The sequence below is a fragment of the Loxodonta africana genome, chromosome 7 (assembly GCF_030014295.1).
Source record: "Loxodonta africana isolate mLoxAfr1 chromosome 7, mLoxAfr1.hap2, whole genome shotgun sequence".
Lineage (NCBI taxonomy): Eukaryota > Metazoa > Chordata > Mammalia > Proboscidea > Elephantidae > Loxodonta > Loxodonta africana.
The window spans coordinates 4,291,010-4,308,375 of NC_087348.1; the positions used below are offsets into that span (position 1 = coordinate 4,291,010).

Here is a 17,366-nt window from a genome sequence, read left to right on the forward strand (position 1 = left end):
ATTGATGTTTATGTGTTCCATTTCGTTTTTGACAATTTCCAATTTCGCTACGTTCGTACTTCGTACATTCCACGTCCCAATTATTAACAGATGTTTGTAGCTGTTTTTTCTCATTTTCCCAACTCAGCAAATGAAGGTTCTGAAAGCTTGACTACATCCACATCATTAAGGTCAACTTTGCTTTGAGGAGGCGGCTCTTCCCCAGTCATCTTTTGAGTGTCTTCCAACCTGGGGGGCCCATCTTCCAGCACTATAACAGACAATGCTCAGCTGCTATTCATAAGGTTTTCACTCACTAGTTTTTTTTTTTTTTTTTTTTTGCAGAAGTAGAGCTGCCAGGTCCTTCTTCCTAGTCTGTCTTAGTCTGGAAGCTCTACTGAAACCTGTCTACCATGGGTGATCCTGCTGATACTTGAATACTGATGGCACAGCTTTCAGCATGACAGCAACATGCAAACCCCCACAGTATGACAAACTGATAGACCCGTGGGAGATTCTGACTCATAGCAACCCTATATGACAGAGTAGAGCTGCTACATAGGGTTTCCAAGGCTATGATCTTTATGGGAGCAGATCACCAGGTCTTTTCTCTCGAGAAGCTGCTGGTGGGTTCAAACTGCTGACCTTTCCATTAGGAGCTGAGTGCTTTGCCATTGCACCACTAGGGCTTGAGCTCAGACAGAGAAGGAGCCCTGGTGGTGCAGCGGTTAAAAGCTTGGCTTCTAACGGGAGGGTCAGCAGTTCGAATCCACCAGCCTCTCCTTGGAAACCCTATGGGGCAGTTCTCCTGTGTCCTATCGGATTGCTATGAGTAGGAATTGACTCGGCGGCAACGATATGTATTTTTGTTTCTAAGATGGAGAGTGTGAGGGCAGCGGTGGTTGGGTGATGGGCTTCTTGCCTTCTATGCTGGAAACCGGGGTTGGGTACCCAGCCACCAGTGCACCTCATGCACAACCACCACCCATCCCCCAGTGGAAGCTCATCCTTCTGAACCGAGCCAGGTCGGGGTCCACCCTGTGGGTGGGAACAGCTCTCCTGGAGCTGCCCTCCTTGCCAGCCACATGTGGGGGTTAGGCCAGCGCCTGCCTCAGGCTCACCTCGCCGTTCACCTGGCCCTGAGGGGCTGCAGTGCCCCCACCCGATGGCCTGGCGTCGTGATGTCGTGAGCCCAGGGTCTCGCCATGGTGGCCACTCTGCTCCTGCTGTGGGGCACAGCGGCCTCTGCCACCCTCCCGGAGAACTAATAACATCATCTTGCTCTACACGGCTGAGGATCATCTCATCTCATCCACACGGCTGAGGATCCCCCAGTGCACGCCCTGCCCCCTGGCCCCTGGAGCCCTCTGCCAGCTCCAAGCCCACATGGCCGCCATCTGGGTGACTCACTTGATGCTCTGAGCCTCAGTTTTCCCTGTGGGGGTACACGTGTCCTCAGTCAGTGGACTGTGAGCTGGGCCACTTCAGAGGTGACTGACATTGCCCTAATCATCAAACATCCTGGTGTCCCTCTTCTCCCCCCACCCTACCCCCTCGATGGGAACAGTCTGCCAGGCCCTGGGCCCCGGGCACGGTGGGCCCCAGGCTGCACATGATCCCTGCCCAAAGCAGCACAGAAGAGGCGGGGTGGGTAGTATTTGGAGTCTGTGGTCCTCCCCATGCATCTTGGGGACGCCACCCCTCTTTGTGGTGATCCCTACTTCCACCCTCCAAAGCCCCACTCCTTGCATTCTGTCTGGTGAGGATCTCGGCGCTCAAGGCCAATTCACCATGTTTGGGGGCTGGCCAGTGAAACCTTCCGGAGTTTCGGACCCCAGCCCGCTGTGGACACTGGGAAGATATTCAGTCTTTGGCCCGCTTGCCCCAGAGCTCCTCGGGGATTCTCTGGCCTCAGTGAACCGGAGAGCAAAGCTTCCCTCTCAGTGGCCTGGCTGAGGGTGATGTTACAGCTGCAGCTGCCAGCACCTACCCCTCTGCTCAGCGATAACCCCGCACTATTGCCGAGACGCCTTTTTATATCTCTTGTTATTTATAAAAGTATGATTCATTTAGCAGTGATTGTGAGATGGAGAAATGGTGCCTACTAATATTTAAATTGCAGTTATCCAAAGCTACGAGCAGAAAGGAAGCAAGTGCATCTATTTTGGGTCGGGGGGGGTGGCAGGAAGGGGCTGGCTCTATCCTGCCCCAGCCGGGAACCTGCTGCCCCCCTGCTCTCTGCGCTGCCCCAGGTCCTGCACCAGGTACTTCCTTTCTTTGCATTCCTTTTTCCCTCCTGTAAGATAAAGTGGAGGTTGGAGCTAGTGGGCCACTGAGACACTGTTTTCTCCTTCCCATTTCCCTTGGCCTCCTGTATGACTAGAGGCTGGCACCGCATCCTGTGAGTGTGGGTTTAGGTGGAAGATGGCTCAGGTCCTGCCCCTCCTTCTGCAGCCTGACTTCACCCCTGCCTCCTTCCCCGGGTCTGTGTGCCTTCTCAGTGAAGGCTTCAGCCAACCACCAGGCTGATTTGAAAAGGGAAGGGAACCGGTGCAGTCTGGAACATGGGGGTGTCCCCTGCTCCAAACCTGGGGAATTTGCCAGTGTTGCTTCTGGCATCCCCACATCCTACTTCCTCCTCTCTGATCGGGGTGCCCCAGCGTCAGATGTCCTGCAGGGTTTCATAGGAAGGCGAAGATGTATGCACCTCACCCCGGAAGCCCAGCCCAGCCTCAGGCTCACCTGGGTGGGTGCCTTCTGGTGTTGGCAGCTCCTTCCTGCCAAGGCTCGGGGAGAGCTGGGCTGAGCTCACACAGGAGCAGCAGCCCCTCGGCCCGGACAGGACCCCCACGTGCTCCACATGATTGACATCCACTGCCAGAGAGACTGCAAAGGCATGTCAGGACCCCCTCCAAAAACACGCTGTAGTAATAACAATAAATGAGACCCCCCTGCAAAAACATGCCGTAGTAATAGCACAATAATATCTGAGACCCCCTCCAAAAGCTGGCTGTAGCAATAACCACACCACCAAAGAAGCTCTAGCCCTCCCCCGTGGCTGCCGTGCAGCTGACCTCTGTCGGGTGCTTGCCGAGCATAAGTCCTGCCGTGAGGAAGTGCTCAGGCCCCAAGCCACAGCCTGGAAACCCCATGGAGCAGCTCTACTCTGCACACACGGGGTGGCCATGAGTCAGAATCCACTGGCAGCAACTAAGAGCAACAAGTATCTGGGCGGTGCAGACGGGTGAAGCGCTTAACTTTTAACCCAAAGGTTAGTGGTTTGAACTCACCCAGAGGCACCTCAGATAGGCCTGTGGGTCGGTTGCCAAAAGTTCACAGCCTTGAAAACCCCACAGAGCACAGTTCTACTCTGACACACGTGGGACCCCGTGAGTTGATTGATGTGGCATCTTAACAATAACAGCTATGCTTGCTTTGTTGATGGGGTCCAGGGACATTTGTAACTTGGGGAAAGCTACCCAGCCAGGATTTGAACCCAGAAAGTTCAGAAGTGACAGAGTCCGCTCTGGCTTGCTGGTGCAGGAAGAGAAGGTCTTCAAGGATTTTGAGAGTTCTCAGAGCCCACGGGGGAGAGCCAGGCCTGCAGGTGTGTGTCACAGCACTGCAGACGCTGCGGCTGCCCACTGTTCCCAGACCTGAACTGACATGCCTAGAGCTGGGCTCCCCCAGCACTGGCCTGCTCACCTTGCCCCTTCTGAATCAGCAGCTCACCGTGTGTTTGATTGGCTCGAACCCGGCAGCCGGGGATGCTGAGAGAAGGACGGGGGCTCCCACCCTGGGCCAGCTGGGCCAGGGTGTGGTTTAACAGAGCCTTTCCTGTGCTCTGTTGGGTGCCTGCAAGGCCTTGGGCAGAGGTGGAGGGTGATGAGTGGGGCAGAAAAGTAAAAGTGCTTCTGGCCTCAGATGACTTCAGTACAAGTAGAGAACAGGGCTGACGGGTCACTCAGACCCTCTGTTTCCTCCTTTCAGGTTCACCTGGTGAACCACCCTGGAACACGTAGCCAACTTCCACCTTAACAGAAACTTGGGGAAAAAAAAAAAAAGCTAAGACTCACCGCTTCTTTCCCTCCTCCCCATCATTCATTCATTTATTCATTCATTCATTCACATCCAGAGCTTTAGGGAGCTCCTTCAGTTCACCCTGGTGGCTCAGTGGTTAAGGGCTTGGCTGCTAACCAAAAGGTCAGGATCAAATCCACCAGCTGCCCCTTGGAAAGCCTGTGAGGCAGTTCAGCTCTGTCCTATAAGGTCCAATGAATCAGGATTGACTGGAGGGCAATGGGTTTGGTTTTTGGTTTTCTTAGGAGCCTGAAGTCTTCTCCAAGGGCAGGAAATGCCTGAGGGCTGACCAAGCCGGGGAGCTTTGGGAAGGGAGCAAGGAACCTTGCCACTGAGTTAGCCAGAGAAACTTCCCAAAGGAGGCAACGCCTCAAAGATATCGTAAATGCGCCCTGGGTGGGAGGGTCGTGGAGGCTTATTTTTGACAGGAGCGGGGGCGGAGGAAATTGCTATGCTAACCACTTACAGAGGGGTTTTTGTTTGTTTAAATTAACTTATTTAGTAGTCACTTACGCTGTAAAGCCCACGCACTGTTACAAATTTTAGTGTCCTTACTCCTCACGGCCCTCCTATGAGGTGGTGCTCCTCATCTCCCCGTTTGACGGATGAGCAAACTGAAGCACAGAGGTCACACGAGCTGCCTGGGGTCACGGAGCTCAGAAGTGAGGGGCTGGGATCCGACTCCAGAAAGCCTCTCTCCAGAGTGTGTCCACCGAACCCCCACCCTGTGCGCTGTAAAACCCACCCTCGGGTGATCCCTCCTCCAGCACTGGGAGTACGTTGTGTAATGCCCATTTCCTGTCAACGCACCACCTGTCTGGCTGTGGAGGCTTCAGCGGAGCTTCCAGACTAAGACAGACTAGGAAGAAAGGCCTGGCAATCTAATTCCAAAAATCAGCCAATGAAAACCCTAGGATCACAGCGGCCTGACCCATGACCAATCAAAGGAATGGTGCAGGGCCGGGCAGCGTTTCCTTCTGTTGTGCGTGGGGTCTCCGTGAGTCGGGGGCCAACTCTGCGACAATGAGCAGCTACCATGACATGCCTGTTGCACAGAGGGGGAGCTGAGGGCCAGGCCACTGCCCCCTCTCCAGTTCTGCCCGGCGCAGGAGGTGGGCTCCTTATAAATATTAAGCAGATAATTTTTCCAAGTGCCACCGGCACGTCAGAACCCCCCACCCCCTGCATGTGTATAACACCTGGTCCAGCCTCCTTGTCAGGGCGTCAGCATCTTGAAATGTTCTCATGTGCGAAGAGCCTTTTTTATACGAGGAGTGGAATTATTTTCAGCCTGTTGTCAGGCAGTTGTCAAAAGATGCGGCGGATAAAGGGCTCCTTGATTCCGGTGGCTTGTGGAGGGGCGGATTGCTGTGCTGGGGAGTCTGTGGCGCAGAGGTGGTAGCTCAGGGAGGTTAGCACAGGGCAGGAGCGGGGAGGGAGGTTCCAAGTGAGTGTCAGGCTTGTGAATTACCTGGCGGAGAGGAGGCGAAGGCTACAGGACCAGGCTAGGAGGCTGGCAGCTTGGGGTTTATTTGGGGTGACCTTATCCCTTCCTGAAAAATGGCTTCTGGTGACTCTTCCTTGTGCTTCTCCCCGTGTCCATGGGCATGGCACAGCCCTGACTCAGATGGATGCTTGGTAGTCCTCTGCGAAGGTGTGGAGGGAGTGGGTGGGTGGTGGGTGGACAGATTGCCTGCTTGGTATCCAGGCACCTGCTCCCTGCCACGGTCTCTCCCTCGCCGGGAGCTGAATGCATCAAAGTACCAGCTTCTCAGCAGTCAGCAGGAATGTGGCCAGCACAAGCCGTGACGCTGTGGCACAAGCCGTGACGCTGTGCAGGCTTCGGCAGAGCTTCCAGACTCAGATGGACTAGGAAGAAAGGTGATCTGCTTCCAGAAATCAGCCAACGAAAACCATATGGATCACAACAGTCTGATCTGGGGCCAATCACCGGGGTGGTGCGAGACCGGGCAACATTTTGTTCCGGTGTGCATGGGGCCACCTTGAGTTGGGAGCCGCCTTGATGGCAGCCAGCAACAAGAGGGTTGGTGGAGCAAAATCTCTGCCGCCTTTGTGCACTGGAGGCCTTGACGTGTTCAAGTCCATGACCGTGTGCCAGGAGGTCTGGCTACGTTGCGACCCTGCGCGAGTTGCTTCATCCTTCACCCTGAGCCCTGAGGCTGGTCTTGCGGAGTGCCTGGTGGGAATTCCACATGAACAAGGTTCCAGCCATCTGAGATCCCCCCTTGGGATGAATTAGTTGAAGGAAAAGATCTCTGGAAGCCTCAGAGAGAATCTGGTTCTAAAATCCAATCCTCCACCATTGTCTTCATTTTTTCCTTTTAACCCAGCAGCTCTCAGTTGTCCCCCGTATCCTTGGAGGTGGAGACAGTATTTGTTAACCCCCTGAGGTCTGCATGAGTTTGGGGTTTGTGGTGGTTGTTAGGTGCCTTCAAGTTGGTTCCGACTCTGTGTACAACAGAACGAAACACTGCCCGGTCCTGCGCCATCCTCACCATCCTTGTTATGTTTGAGCTCATCATTGCAGCCACTGTGTCAGTTCATCTCATTGAGGGTCTTCCTCTTTTTCGATGACCCTCTGCGAGGATCAGCGGACTTGCATCAGCCTCCCTTGACCTTGGCCTCAGCCGTTGCCACCCTCTTTCCCTCTTTCCAGACGACTGAGGTCAGTGCTGGTCTTCTTGGCTGGAGAGCGATGGAGCTGAGGTCTGCCATCTCCCGAGGGACAGGTGGAAATGGCAGTGCCCTCGGGCCGGCTGCACACCAGAGCTGACGCTGAGCCTGGCACTCAGGGTTGGCTCTTGGTTCCCTTTAACACGCCCCTCGTGTGTGGAGCTGAGTGGGTGTGAGCGTCAGCTCCGGACGCTCCCGCTGAGCAGGTATGCGTGCAGAACTGCATCTTTCCCAGCCAACGGACAGGGCTGGGTGTGCTCAGTCTGGAAACCCTGATGTTCTGTATTGCTGCTTCCTGTGAAAGAAGAAAGTCAAGGAAGAATTGACGCGTTCAGGTTGTGGTCTTGGTGAAGAATGTTGACTATACCATGGACTGCCAGAAGAATGAACAAATCTGTGTTGGAGGAAGTACAACCAGATCGCTCCATAGAAGCAAGGATGGCAAGACTTTGTGTCATATTCTTTGGACATGTTATCAGGAGGGACCAGTCCCTGGAGAAGGACATCATGCTTGGTAAAGTAGAGGGTCAGAGAAAGAGAGGAAGACCCTTAATGGGACGGATTGACATGGTGGCTGCAACAATGGGCTCAAACATACCTCCTATTGTGAGGGTGGCACAGGACTGAGCACCGTTTTATTCCGTTATAAGTAAGGTCGCTATGAGTTGGAACCAACTTGACAGCACCTAACAACGTGGCTGTCCAGTAATGCTCCCGCTCCCAGAAAAGTGTGAGCTGGGGCCCAGGGTAAACAGTGCCCTTCAGGGGCAGATAGCTGTGTGTGTCAGGGTAAATCTGTGCTTTTGGGGCCAGGCATTCCTGCCACATTAGTGGTTCTTCTGCACCCACAGGGAAGAGACCAGAGACAGACACAGGCCTGTGTCAGAAGCAAAGAGGACAGAGACTCGTGCGTGGGGGTCCAGAGTGGACATTCACCTCCAGGCCGGGGAGGTCAGCTGCCTGGGTGGACATGTGGCCTAATTGTGAGAGCTCAATACACAGGTATTGAGCTCCCTGTCACCAGGTATAATCAAGGAGAGCATGCCTGCCACATGGTGAGAATGCCTTGAATGGCGAAGGAGGCAGTGCCAGGAGTGGCCCACCTCCCTCAGCAGGTTTCTGTGGGATTGACTGGAAGGCTCCGTGACCTAGCCAGTGGCCTGGCACTCAGTAGGTCCACACCTGGGCACACAGTGGGCCTGTACACGTGGCTGGGAAGTCTGACTGAGCTGCTGTCCTGATGGCCGGGAGTTTGTGATTCAGCTTCCTCTGAGTGTGGATTGGAAAACTTGTCTGCTTATTAAGAACTGGCAGCATCTAAAAAAGGAGTCGGGCCCCTGGGTGCTGCACATGGCTAAGCACTCGGCTACTAGCTGAAGGTTGGCAGTTCAGAGCACCCACCCAGAGGCGCCTGATGAGCTGCTTCTGAAGGGTCGCAGCCTTGAAAACCCTATGGAGCAGCTCTACCCTGGCACACATGGGGCTGCCATAGCCAGTCACCTTCCCTGGGGATCCTTTGGAGGGAGAGGCGTTTCCCGGGATTCCTCACGTTATAGTGGGTGCAGAGGCTCACCTTGTTCCCCTACCCCGCCCTCCTGCAGGGCTGAGAATGACTCCAGGGCCTGTTGTGTCCTGCTGTGGCTGCACCCCACCGTGGCATGGGGCAGGGGTGGGCACACAACACCGTCCGGAATTGGATGGAGCCTGCGTGGCGGGGGGCGGTCCACAAGGCAGGGGGAGCACCCAGGGAGGGGAGCGGAGACTGCCTTCCCATCCGGGACCCCAGCTCTGGGATTCCCCAGTGAGGGTAGCCCCAGGACCCCATGTTTCCCAGCTCTGCCCCCACTGTGGGCAAACGCAGGAGAACACACACTCCATATGCAGGCGCCATGGAGGCTTGGGCTTCCCCTTCTGTGCCATTTATAAACGGGCTGCATCGCTGGCATGGGGGGCACCTAGTTCTCTGTTGATGTCAATGGGAAGGGCTCTTTCTTGGCCATCCAACGTCCCTGGGGGTGGAGGGAAGAAGGGTCCCTCTCACTCTCTGCCTTCTTCTTTGGAGACACCGTTTCACAGGGACTCCCAGGGAGGCTGTGTCTTCCCCAGGAATTGTTCCCAGGCACTCTGCCCAAGGTCAATAGCACCAAAGATGGCGGGGTGCCATTTCCCTTTGGCACGAGGGCCATTCCTCACCTCGCCAGCCGAGGAGCACGAACCGCCCCCGCCCGCCCCGTCGGCAGCGAAGACAGCAGTGCCGGAGGGACGGCTTGCCCAGAAACTTGGCTCCATGAGGCTCTGTGCTTTTGGGAGGGTATCATTCAAGGACAGACAGAGGGAGGGTGAGCTTCGCCAAGCCTGCCACACTCCCACAGGCCTCCTTAGCTTTGGTGAGCTCTCTGGGCCCACGTGGCAGGGCACGTGGCTGACCGGGACCCCAGCCTCTGGAGGGGAGCTGACTTTGAACGCTGTCACTGTGGGGTCCCCTCGAGACACCCAGCACTCCCCAGGGAAGGACTCGATGGACCAGACACCTACATTCTTAAGGAGTCCCAGCAAGCCAAACCTGAAGAAAACACCTTCCCCTGTCCCAGCAGGAGAGGCAGGTGTGTCCTTGTTGGCAACACTGTGCACTTGAGAGAGAGTCTTCTGGAAGCTGGCCATATTGCCCAGAACCTCACGGAGATGCTTAAACCCAGGTACAAGGCAGCATTGTCTTTGATGATAAAGACATGTCAGCAGCAGAATCGTTTCTTAGTGCAAGCCTTAGAAGTGACTTTATCTCCCTCCGTGAATTTACAATGTAGCATGGCCCCAGGTGGTGCCGGCATGGCCCCGGGTGGTGCCGGCATGGTCCCGGATGGTGCCAGCATGGTCCAGGATGGTGCCCACAGTTTGTGCTTGACTACTAACCTAAAGGTTGGCGGCTTCGATCCACCCAGCAGTGCTGCTGAAGAAGAGCCTGGAAACCGGCTTCTGTAAAAATTGGTGGTTGCCTTCAAGTTGATTCCAACTCATGACAACCCCGTGTGGTACAGAGTAGAACTCTGCCCCATAGGTTTTCTGAGCTTTCCAAAAGCAGATGGACAGGCCTTTCTTCCGTGCTACCCCTGGGTAGGTTTGAACCACCAGCCTTTAGGTTAGTGGTCGAGTGCAAACTGTTTGTGTCCCCTTCAAACCTTCCCATAAAGATGATAGCCAAGAAAACCCTATGGAGCAGTTCTACCTTGTCGCACGTGGGGTCACCATGAGTCAGAATCCATGCAGTGACAACGGGTTTGGGTTATTTTTGTTTGTTTTTTGGTGCAGGGATAAAGCCACACAGAACAGAGTTTAAACCCAGCTGTTAGTTGTGTGATTTTGGGGAGCTACTTTCCTCCTCTGTCCTCACTTGGGGCTGGTCGTGAAGGGGCACTGGGCGGGTTCAACAAGAGATTATGCTTAAACCCTCAGCCGAGACAGGGCGCACACTCGATGATCACTCGTCCTCTTTATTCTCACTAAACCGAGAGACTGTTTGGCCAGGCATCCAGCCATGCTGAGCTCCTCGTGGAAGCCAGCCTTCTCCTGCTTACTCCGCCATTTTTGTTGACACATAGTGTGCCGACCATATGGAATTCAATTTAAATGTTCCCGTTGCTTTTTCCTTGTCTCGTCTCATCTTTTTTTTTTTTACATTTCGGAAGCAGTTCTCTTAGCAACCAAAAAAAAAAAAGCACAGTTAATTACAGCCCCCAGGGGCAGAAGCATCAGAGACAGAACCTGGCTCCCTGGGCTGCTCCATTTCTGTTTCGGGAAGACCTGGTGTAGGAGACCCACCCGCTGCAAAGAATACCGGTGTGCATACGCTTCTTTGTGCTTGCTTCACAAATACAACTTTCTCAACGTAGTGTTCCCCCGCCGTAGCCTTCCCTTGTTTCTCCAGACTTCTGTCGGGGTGGGAATGCTAAAGAAACGAACACAGCAGCCGTGGAGACACTCGATTTGATCACCGGCGTGGAATCCGAGCAAGGCTGGATCGCAGTTGAATCGTTTCCTTAGTTCTATCCCTTTAAAAAGGAGGGGGGCGGGGAGCAAATCCTGTTTTCTCCGGTGTAATTACCACGACCGGGTGAGCCGGAGAAGTAATTGCTACTTGTGTTCTGATCCTTTTGAACGGAAATATGGGTCACGTTCAGAAATTTCAGAATGCTGGCACTGTCTGCCCGGCGAGCGTGGCTCTGGTGTGAGGCTTATCTGGTGCCTGGGTGCTTTTTCCCTTTTGACTTCCTCGCTGTCTCTGCTGGCTGACAAACAGCATGCAGGAACCCTCGACTGCTGCTGGAAATAAAATACAACTCAGCGCTGAAGCACACGTGCGTTATATTTAGCCAGAGGCGCGGTTCGCAGCGATGCCCCCTGCGCAATCCGAGTTTTGTCGGCTCGTTGTTGGGGCTCGAGCGCGCAAATGACTTCAAGAGTTTGCTCGCTGGCCACCCGGTGGCTGCAGGACGCCTGCTCCATCCTCGCCGTCCACGGAGCCTCCTCCGAAATGCACGGATCACAAAGGCTCACATGACGAGCGCCGCTGGAGCCAGCAGGGCTTGCTTGCAGCTCCTTTCTACGCACAGTTGGCTCCCAGCTGACAGACAGAATATGGGGTGGGCTTTGTCACCCGCACGCCGGGCCTGGCGTGCCCAGCTATCCCCGAGGCTGCACAGCGCCCAGTCGCCCGCTGCCGCCGCCGCTGCCGGGGTCCACGCCACTCTGGTGCCCAGGAGTGGGGCCACGCTCCTTGCCTTCCTCCCATCCCAGAAGGTTATATAATGAGCGGACCGCTGCCCAAGTAGAGGGAAAATGAAGTCTTTGTTAAATGCCTTCACCAAGAAGGAAGGTAAGGAGAAGGCTGTCGGGTGCTGGAGCGGGTTGCATGGGAACAGCAGCTTCTTACCGCTTCTCCAGGCGGAGGGGGCGCCCAGCACCTCCTAAAACTGCCGGCTGCCCTTCCACAGCATGTCCGGATACTAATGACTCCTGGTGTGGCTACGGTCTGGGTCTAGTGGGTCTGGAGTATCCAGGCTGCCCTTCACAGGGGCCGTTTTATTTAAGTCTCCAGCCCGTTCCACAGAGTGGCATTCCGAGTGCAGCTCCATGGGAACCGTGCAGACGGCACGCTGGGAACTAAGTCTTAGGAAAAAGAGAGGAAGTTTCAAGTGTGGTCTGTCCCTTACCCAGGGGGCTGCTGAGCTCTTGATGAGGAGGGTTGGGACACCTTGCTGGCCGCATGGAGGCGGTGGGTGCGTCCACGTCCCGGCTCCTCTCCACTCTCCCGGAGTTGGCATTTAATGAGGTGGATGGGAGCCCGAGGGTGACAGGCTTTAAAAGTGCATCTGCTTTTTGCCTTACCTTGTGTGATTTTTTTTTGTATTGTGGAAAAGAAAATGTATAAATAACGCACGGAAGACCGCTGAGAAAATATCCACCCACTTGGAGTTTGCAGATTGCCTGCGAGAAGGAAACAGTTGGGCGGATTATTAATCATTTTTAGACAGGAAAAGAGTTATTTTTAACCCTTTTTACCAAATCAACATTGTCATGGATGGTCCCGATTGGATGGCTTGTCAGACAGAAAGCTTCAGTTTGTGAGACCAGAAGGCTGATGAAGGTGTCATCTTAAAGGCGTCGGGAAGCTACTTCCCAGCCACAGCCCACTGTCCGTGAGACTGCACAGGAAGCTAATTTAATGGGAATCTTAGTAATTAGGCGAGGTAATTTTCATTAAGGTGTTCACTCCAGTGTCACCCCTGTGATTCCGTTTGAGAAAGTCACCTGGCCCTCAGGGAAATGGCATTGGGAAGTCCCCTAGCTGTTCCGTCCCGGAGCCCCCAGGGAGCCCTCCCCACATGCCCACTAATTAAGCCCCCAGTCCTAGGAAGCCCTGTTCAGCCTGTTTTTTTCAGAAATGTACATTGAAGTCTTTGTCTGTGCTTATTTTTATGTCTCATTCACAGGAATTCACCTTCCGGAACTTTGATTTTTATGTTCCATGGCTAGGGTGAGCCGGGGGTTATGGTGTTAGGTTGCTTCTGCACCCTCTGTTCTTTCATGGACTTGTCTTCCCTCAGGAGTTTCTCTCAGGAATTGACAGAAGTTCCCCAATTTCCAGCACTCTCCATTAGGACACTGATAATAGAATTTGCCTGTTGTTGGGGGAACTGGGAGCCTGGGTGTGAGTCTTCGGTAGAATGCCAGCGGTTCCTTGTGTTGGGAGGTTCCCTGTGTTGGAGCTGGCGTTTCCTCCCCGTGCTGCTGTCGGGGGGAGCAGGGGGCCCCTGTCAGGGAAGGGAGGGGCTCCGGGGAGCCCAGGTGCTCCGGGGCTGCTTTGACCAAAGGTGTCTGCCGAAGGGCTTGGCTCCCGGCTGTGATGCCGTCCTCCAGCCAGTAATCTCTGTGAATGCAAGATGATTATCACTCTCCAGGACTGTGGCACGACAGCCCTTCCCAAGGTCATCCCACCCCCATCTTGGTCAGGCAGTTCTCTGCTCTTCCAAAAGCCGTCGCTACCAGTTGCTGTTTTCCAAGCCTAAATGATGAGCCCTTTTTCCCTGAGTCCCCCGTGGCCTCTCTACAGAGTCCGAGGGCCAGGCTTCCTGGAGGGCAGCTCCTGTGATCTGGAGAGAGGTGTCTGCTACAGATGCAACCGCCTGTTCTCTCTCTTAGCCGGGCTGGTGCGGTGTGTGAATTCATTTCTCTCTGAGAAATTCGGAGCTGGATGGAAGTCCCAGTGGAAAGGGCTTTGCTGCTTAAGGGTGCGTCTTCCCCCAACAACCGGAGCTCAGAGCTCGCTGACGCAGCTGACCTGGAATGAGAGGAGCTGCTGCCTACCCCGGAAAAATGTTAACTCCCTGGTGGTGTCCTGCCCGAACCCTACCAGTTGTCCTTACCCGTAGTCAGAGTCCAGCTGTGCTTCCTCAAGAGCCGCGTGCCAGGGCTGGGCAGCTGCCCTGTGGCTGGGCCCTTCTCTGGGGTCCCAAGTCTGGGGTCCCAGGCTGGCCCTGCGTGGAGGGTGGCAAGGACGCAGGGAGTGTGCTGGGTCAGAGCTCTGCTCATGCCGCCTCTGTCCCCCTGAGCTCCACCAGGGCCACCTCTGTCCCCCTGAGCTCCACTGTCCAGCATGGGACTGAGCAGTGAAGCATGGACTGATGTCTGGCCAGTGCTCTCAGTCTTGGTAAAGGGATGCAGTCACTCTTGGCCCCCGTGACGTCCTTCACCAAGCCGGTCTGGCCTTTGGCAGCCAGGGACTATGGAACGTCCTCTCTCTGTGTTAAAGCCACTTTGATGTTCTCCCACTCTGAGACATGAAGAATCCCTTCTTTGGGAAGTGTGGCTTCTGTTGTTTGTAGCCACCAGCTTGGCCAACAGCAGTCTGGCTTCGGGCCATTCAAAATCTAGGGCCAGGTGGGCTTCAACCCAAGGGACGTTAATGCCATGGCAAATGACAGAGATGCCTAAGACATGAAAGATCTAGAAGGCTGCTCAGCATCTTTGCGGTAAAAGGTCGTTGGCACCTGTTTCCTCAGCAGCCCGAGGGGCTTCTTTTCCTTCGATGCCCCGTCTGGGGAAGGACACCCCCAGTTTTGGGGACAGCCCTCAGAACCACCTGGGGCAGTGGCAGTGTCGATACCACAGTCCCCAAGAGTCTCCTTTCAGCAGTTGTCCTCGTTCCAAGGCCCCGGGCGCGCTGAGCTCAGGAGACCCAGGCCTTGCCTCTAGCCTAGAACTTCATGGGAGGCCAGATGGCCAGCTCTCCCCTGCTGCCCCGTGTGATGAGCTCGATTTAACCAGTTGGCACAAGGAGCGCACTTTGAGTGAGGTAGACGGATTCAGGAGGAGCCTATGTGGCACCAGCAGTTGGTAGTCGGCTGAGAAACCCAAAGATTGGTGGTTCAAACCCACCCAGCAGCTCCACTATAAAGATTACAGCCAAGGAAACCCTATGGAGTGGTTCTCCTCTGCAACACGTTTGGTTACCACGAGTCGGGAAACAGTTCAACAGCAAATAACAGTAACAGACTGAGACCCGTAGGCTTGGAGGCCGAGTTCAGGTCCCCCCAGGAGGAGCTTTGCAGCAGCTTTAGCCCACCGTCCCCCACTCTGTGAGATGGGTAGCCCATAATAACACGGCTGGGGGCGGCCGCCGTCTCCCTGGGCTGCAGAGGGCACAGATGCTGGCCCAGATGGAAGCTCAAACAGGGTCCTTTCCATCTCAGGCGAGAACTCGGGTTTCCACTAAGTGGAGACATTCTCAGCCCCCACCCGTCTCCCTGCTTCTGTGTGCAGTGAGTTCTGCGTTTTGTGGGGTCCCACCAGGCCTCTGCACAGAACTCACAGCCGGCTTCTCCTTGGCAGTGTTTGCGGGGGGTTGGGGGGTATGGGTGAAACAGACCCATGCCTGCCCGTGTCCCGGATGCAGAGCAGTGCCCTGCCGGCCCTGACAGCACCCACCACACGTCTGGGCGTCCCCCAGGCAGGCCTGACCTCACCACACCTCTCCCTGCTCTCTCCACCCCCAGTGCCCTTCCGAGAGGCCCCGGCGTATTCCAACCGCAGGCGGCGGCCCCCCAACACGCTGGCCGCGCCCCGGGTGCTGCTGCGCTCCAACAGCGACAACAACCTCAACGTGGGCGCCCCCGACTGGTCTGTCTGTTCCGCGGCCACCTCCCACCGCAGCCTCTCACCCCAGCTGCTGCAGCAGTTACCAAGCACCCCTGATGGCACCGTGAAGACCCTCGGCAGCTACACCCCTGGGCCCCGCAGCCGGTCTCCCTCGCTCAACAGGCTGGGCGGCACCGGCGAGGATGGCAAAAGGCCGCAGCAGCTCTGGCACATTGGGTAAGGAGCCAGTCGGGGCTGGGCTAGCGGTGGCCAGGGCTGGGGACCAGCGACGTGGCCGGAACTGGGGCCTAGTGGGGTGGCCAGGGCTGGGGCCTGGCAGAGTGGCCAGCCTGGGGGCCTGGGGGGTGACCAGCCTGGGAGCCAGCGGGGTGGCAGCGCCGGGACCTGGCAGTGGCCAGGCTGCGGCTGTAACTGGCAGGGTGGTGGGGTTGTCACTAGTACCCAAGAGAGGAAAACCCCCATGCACTTTGGTCCTAGTTTCTTGAACTTGGGACTTGCTCAGAGGTTATGCAGAAAGCCTGTTTTCTTCCAAGCCCAGTTGTTGAGAAAACTTTAAGTGAGTGTCTGCCCACTGCCCACGTGATCCGCCTCTGAGGTCATGGTCCTTGGCCCCGAGGTCGTGGTGACTGCTCAGGACAGAGCTGGGTCAGTGGGGAGGCCGGGCAGAGCCTGCGGGGAGGTGCGGAGCACTGCTGGGTGTGTGCCTGCTTTCCTTCTGCACCTGCCTCCTGGTCCTCAGCATGGATGAGCGTGGGGCGCCAAGGCGGAGCTCCCCAATGGCGCGTTGGCAAAGCTACTCTGTGTTGGGTGCTCCCCGATGGCACGTTTTCAAAGCTGCCACATCAGAAATTCATGCCCACTCTGGTGCCAGTGGAGTCCTGATGATGCAGTGGTTAAGAGCTCGGCTGCTAACGAAATGTTGGCCGTTCAAATCCACCAGCCGCTCCTTGGAAACTCCATGGGGCAGTTCTACTCTGTCCTATAGGGTTGCTATGAGTCGGAATGGACTTGATGGCAGTGGGTCCTGGTGCCAATGAGACCCTGGCACAGAGGAGAAACTGAGGCTCAGTGAGGCGGAGTCATGCGCTCAGGCCTGCAGCAGCCCTGGTATAGCAGTAGCGGCAGCTGAAACAATGTCAGCTCACACTGAAGAGTGGGGACTTTGTATCCCAACGTCAGCCAGTCTCTGAATCTGCCCCACGGCGAGAGCCGTTTTTCAGAGGAGCAGATGTGGCAGCACAGGGCAAACTGAGGGGAGCCGGACCCCTCAGGGCATCTGACGCCAGTCTGGGTCCCCTCTCCACACTCTGCCTCCCTGAGTTCCTTGGGCAAGAAAGAGCCATCTCAGGCCAGCTCATTGTCGGGCCTCGGGGCTGCGTTTGGTGCTGGACGTCGCGATCGATTGCTGTGACTGCTCCCACCTTCAAGCTCTCACTCGCTTCTCTGCCCGGTGCCTCTGGGAGGCTGTACTACTGTTGTCCATTTTACAGATGAGGGGACTGTGGCACACAGGGGTCAGTAACAGCCTGGTCACATAGCCAGTGCGGGGCAGGGCAGGACTCCTGGGCCCCTGGTTCTGGAGTTGTCACCTCTGGCCACCTGAACTGTCCTTGCCACAGCTGGTGGCCGGGTAGATACTGTGGGCCTGTTTTCCTGGCTGGCTCTGTGGCTTGGGGGACATCTGAATGTGGCTCGTGGTTTATCTGCCCCCCCAACCTCTGTCGCTTGCCTCCCTCATGTTCTCCTGGCCCCTGAAGGACTTGGCTTGGCCCAGACTGACTGGTGTGTCTGGGGGCCACCTTCGTGCCTCCAGCTAAGATGGGCATGGGGAGAGGGACCATGGCCCCTTCTGCAAGCTTGGTGAGTGTAGGAGGAGCCCTAGGTGGGTGCCAGTGCTTCACAGGGTCCTGGAAGGGAGCTGGCAGCTCCAGCCTTCACCTGCAGGCAAGCTCTTGGAGCTG

General features: G+C 55.9%; 1 protein-coding gene across 2 annotated transcripts in view; it reads left to right on the forward strand.

Annotated features, from left to right (window-relative positions):
• Nucleotides 1-17,366, forward strand: part of SHANK2 (SH3 and multiple ankyrin repeat domains 2) — a 571,155-nt gene that overhangs the window by 214,047 nt on the left and 339,742 nt on the right. The window contains exons 1-2 of one of the 2 annotated variants that reach the window (XM_003422618.4): nt 11,587-11,623; nt 15,303-15,621. In XM_003422618.4, coding sequence (XP_003422666.2) covers nt 11,587-11,623; nt 15,303-15,621 — 356 coding nt within the window. Of the gene's footprint in view, nt 1-11,586; nt 11,624-15,302; nt 15,622-17,366 lie in introns of those variants that run through there. The other variant, XM_064287611.1, reaches the window with a different exon arrangement.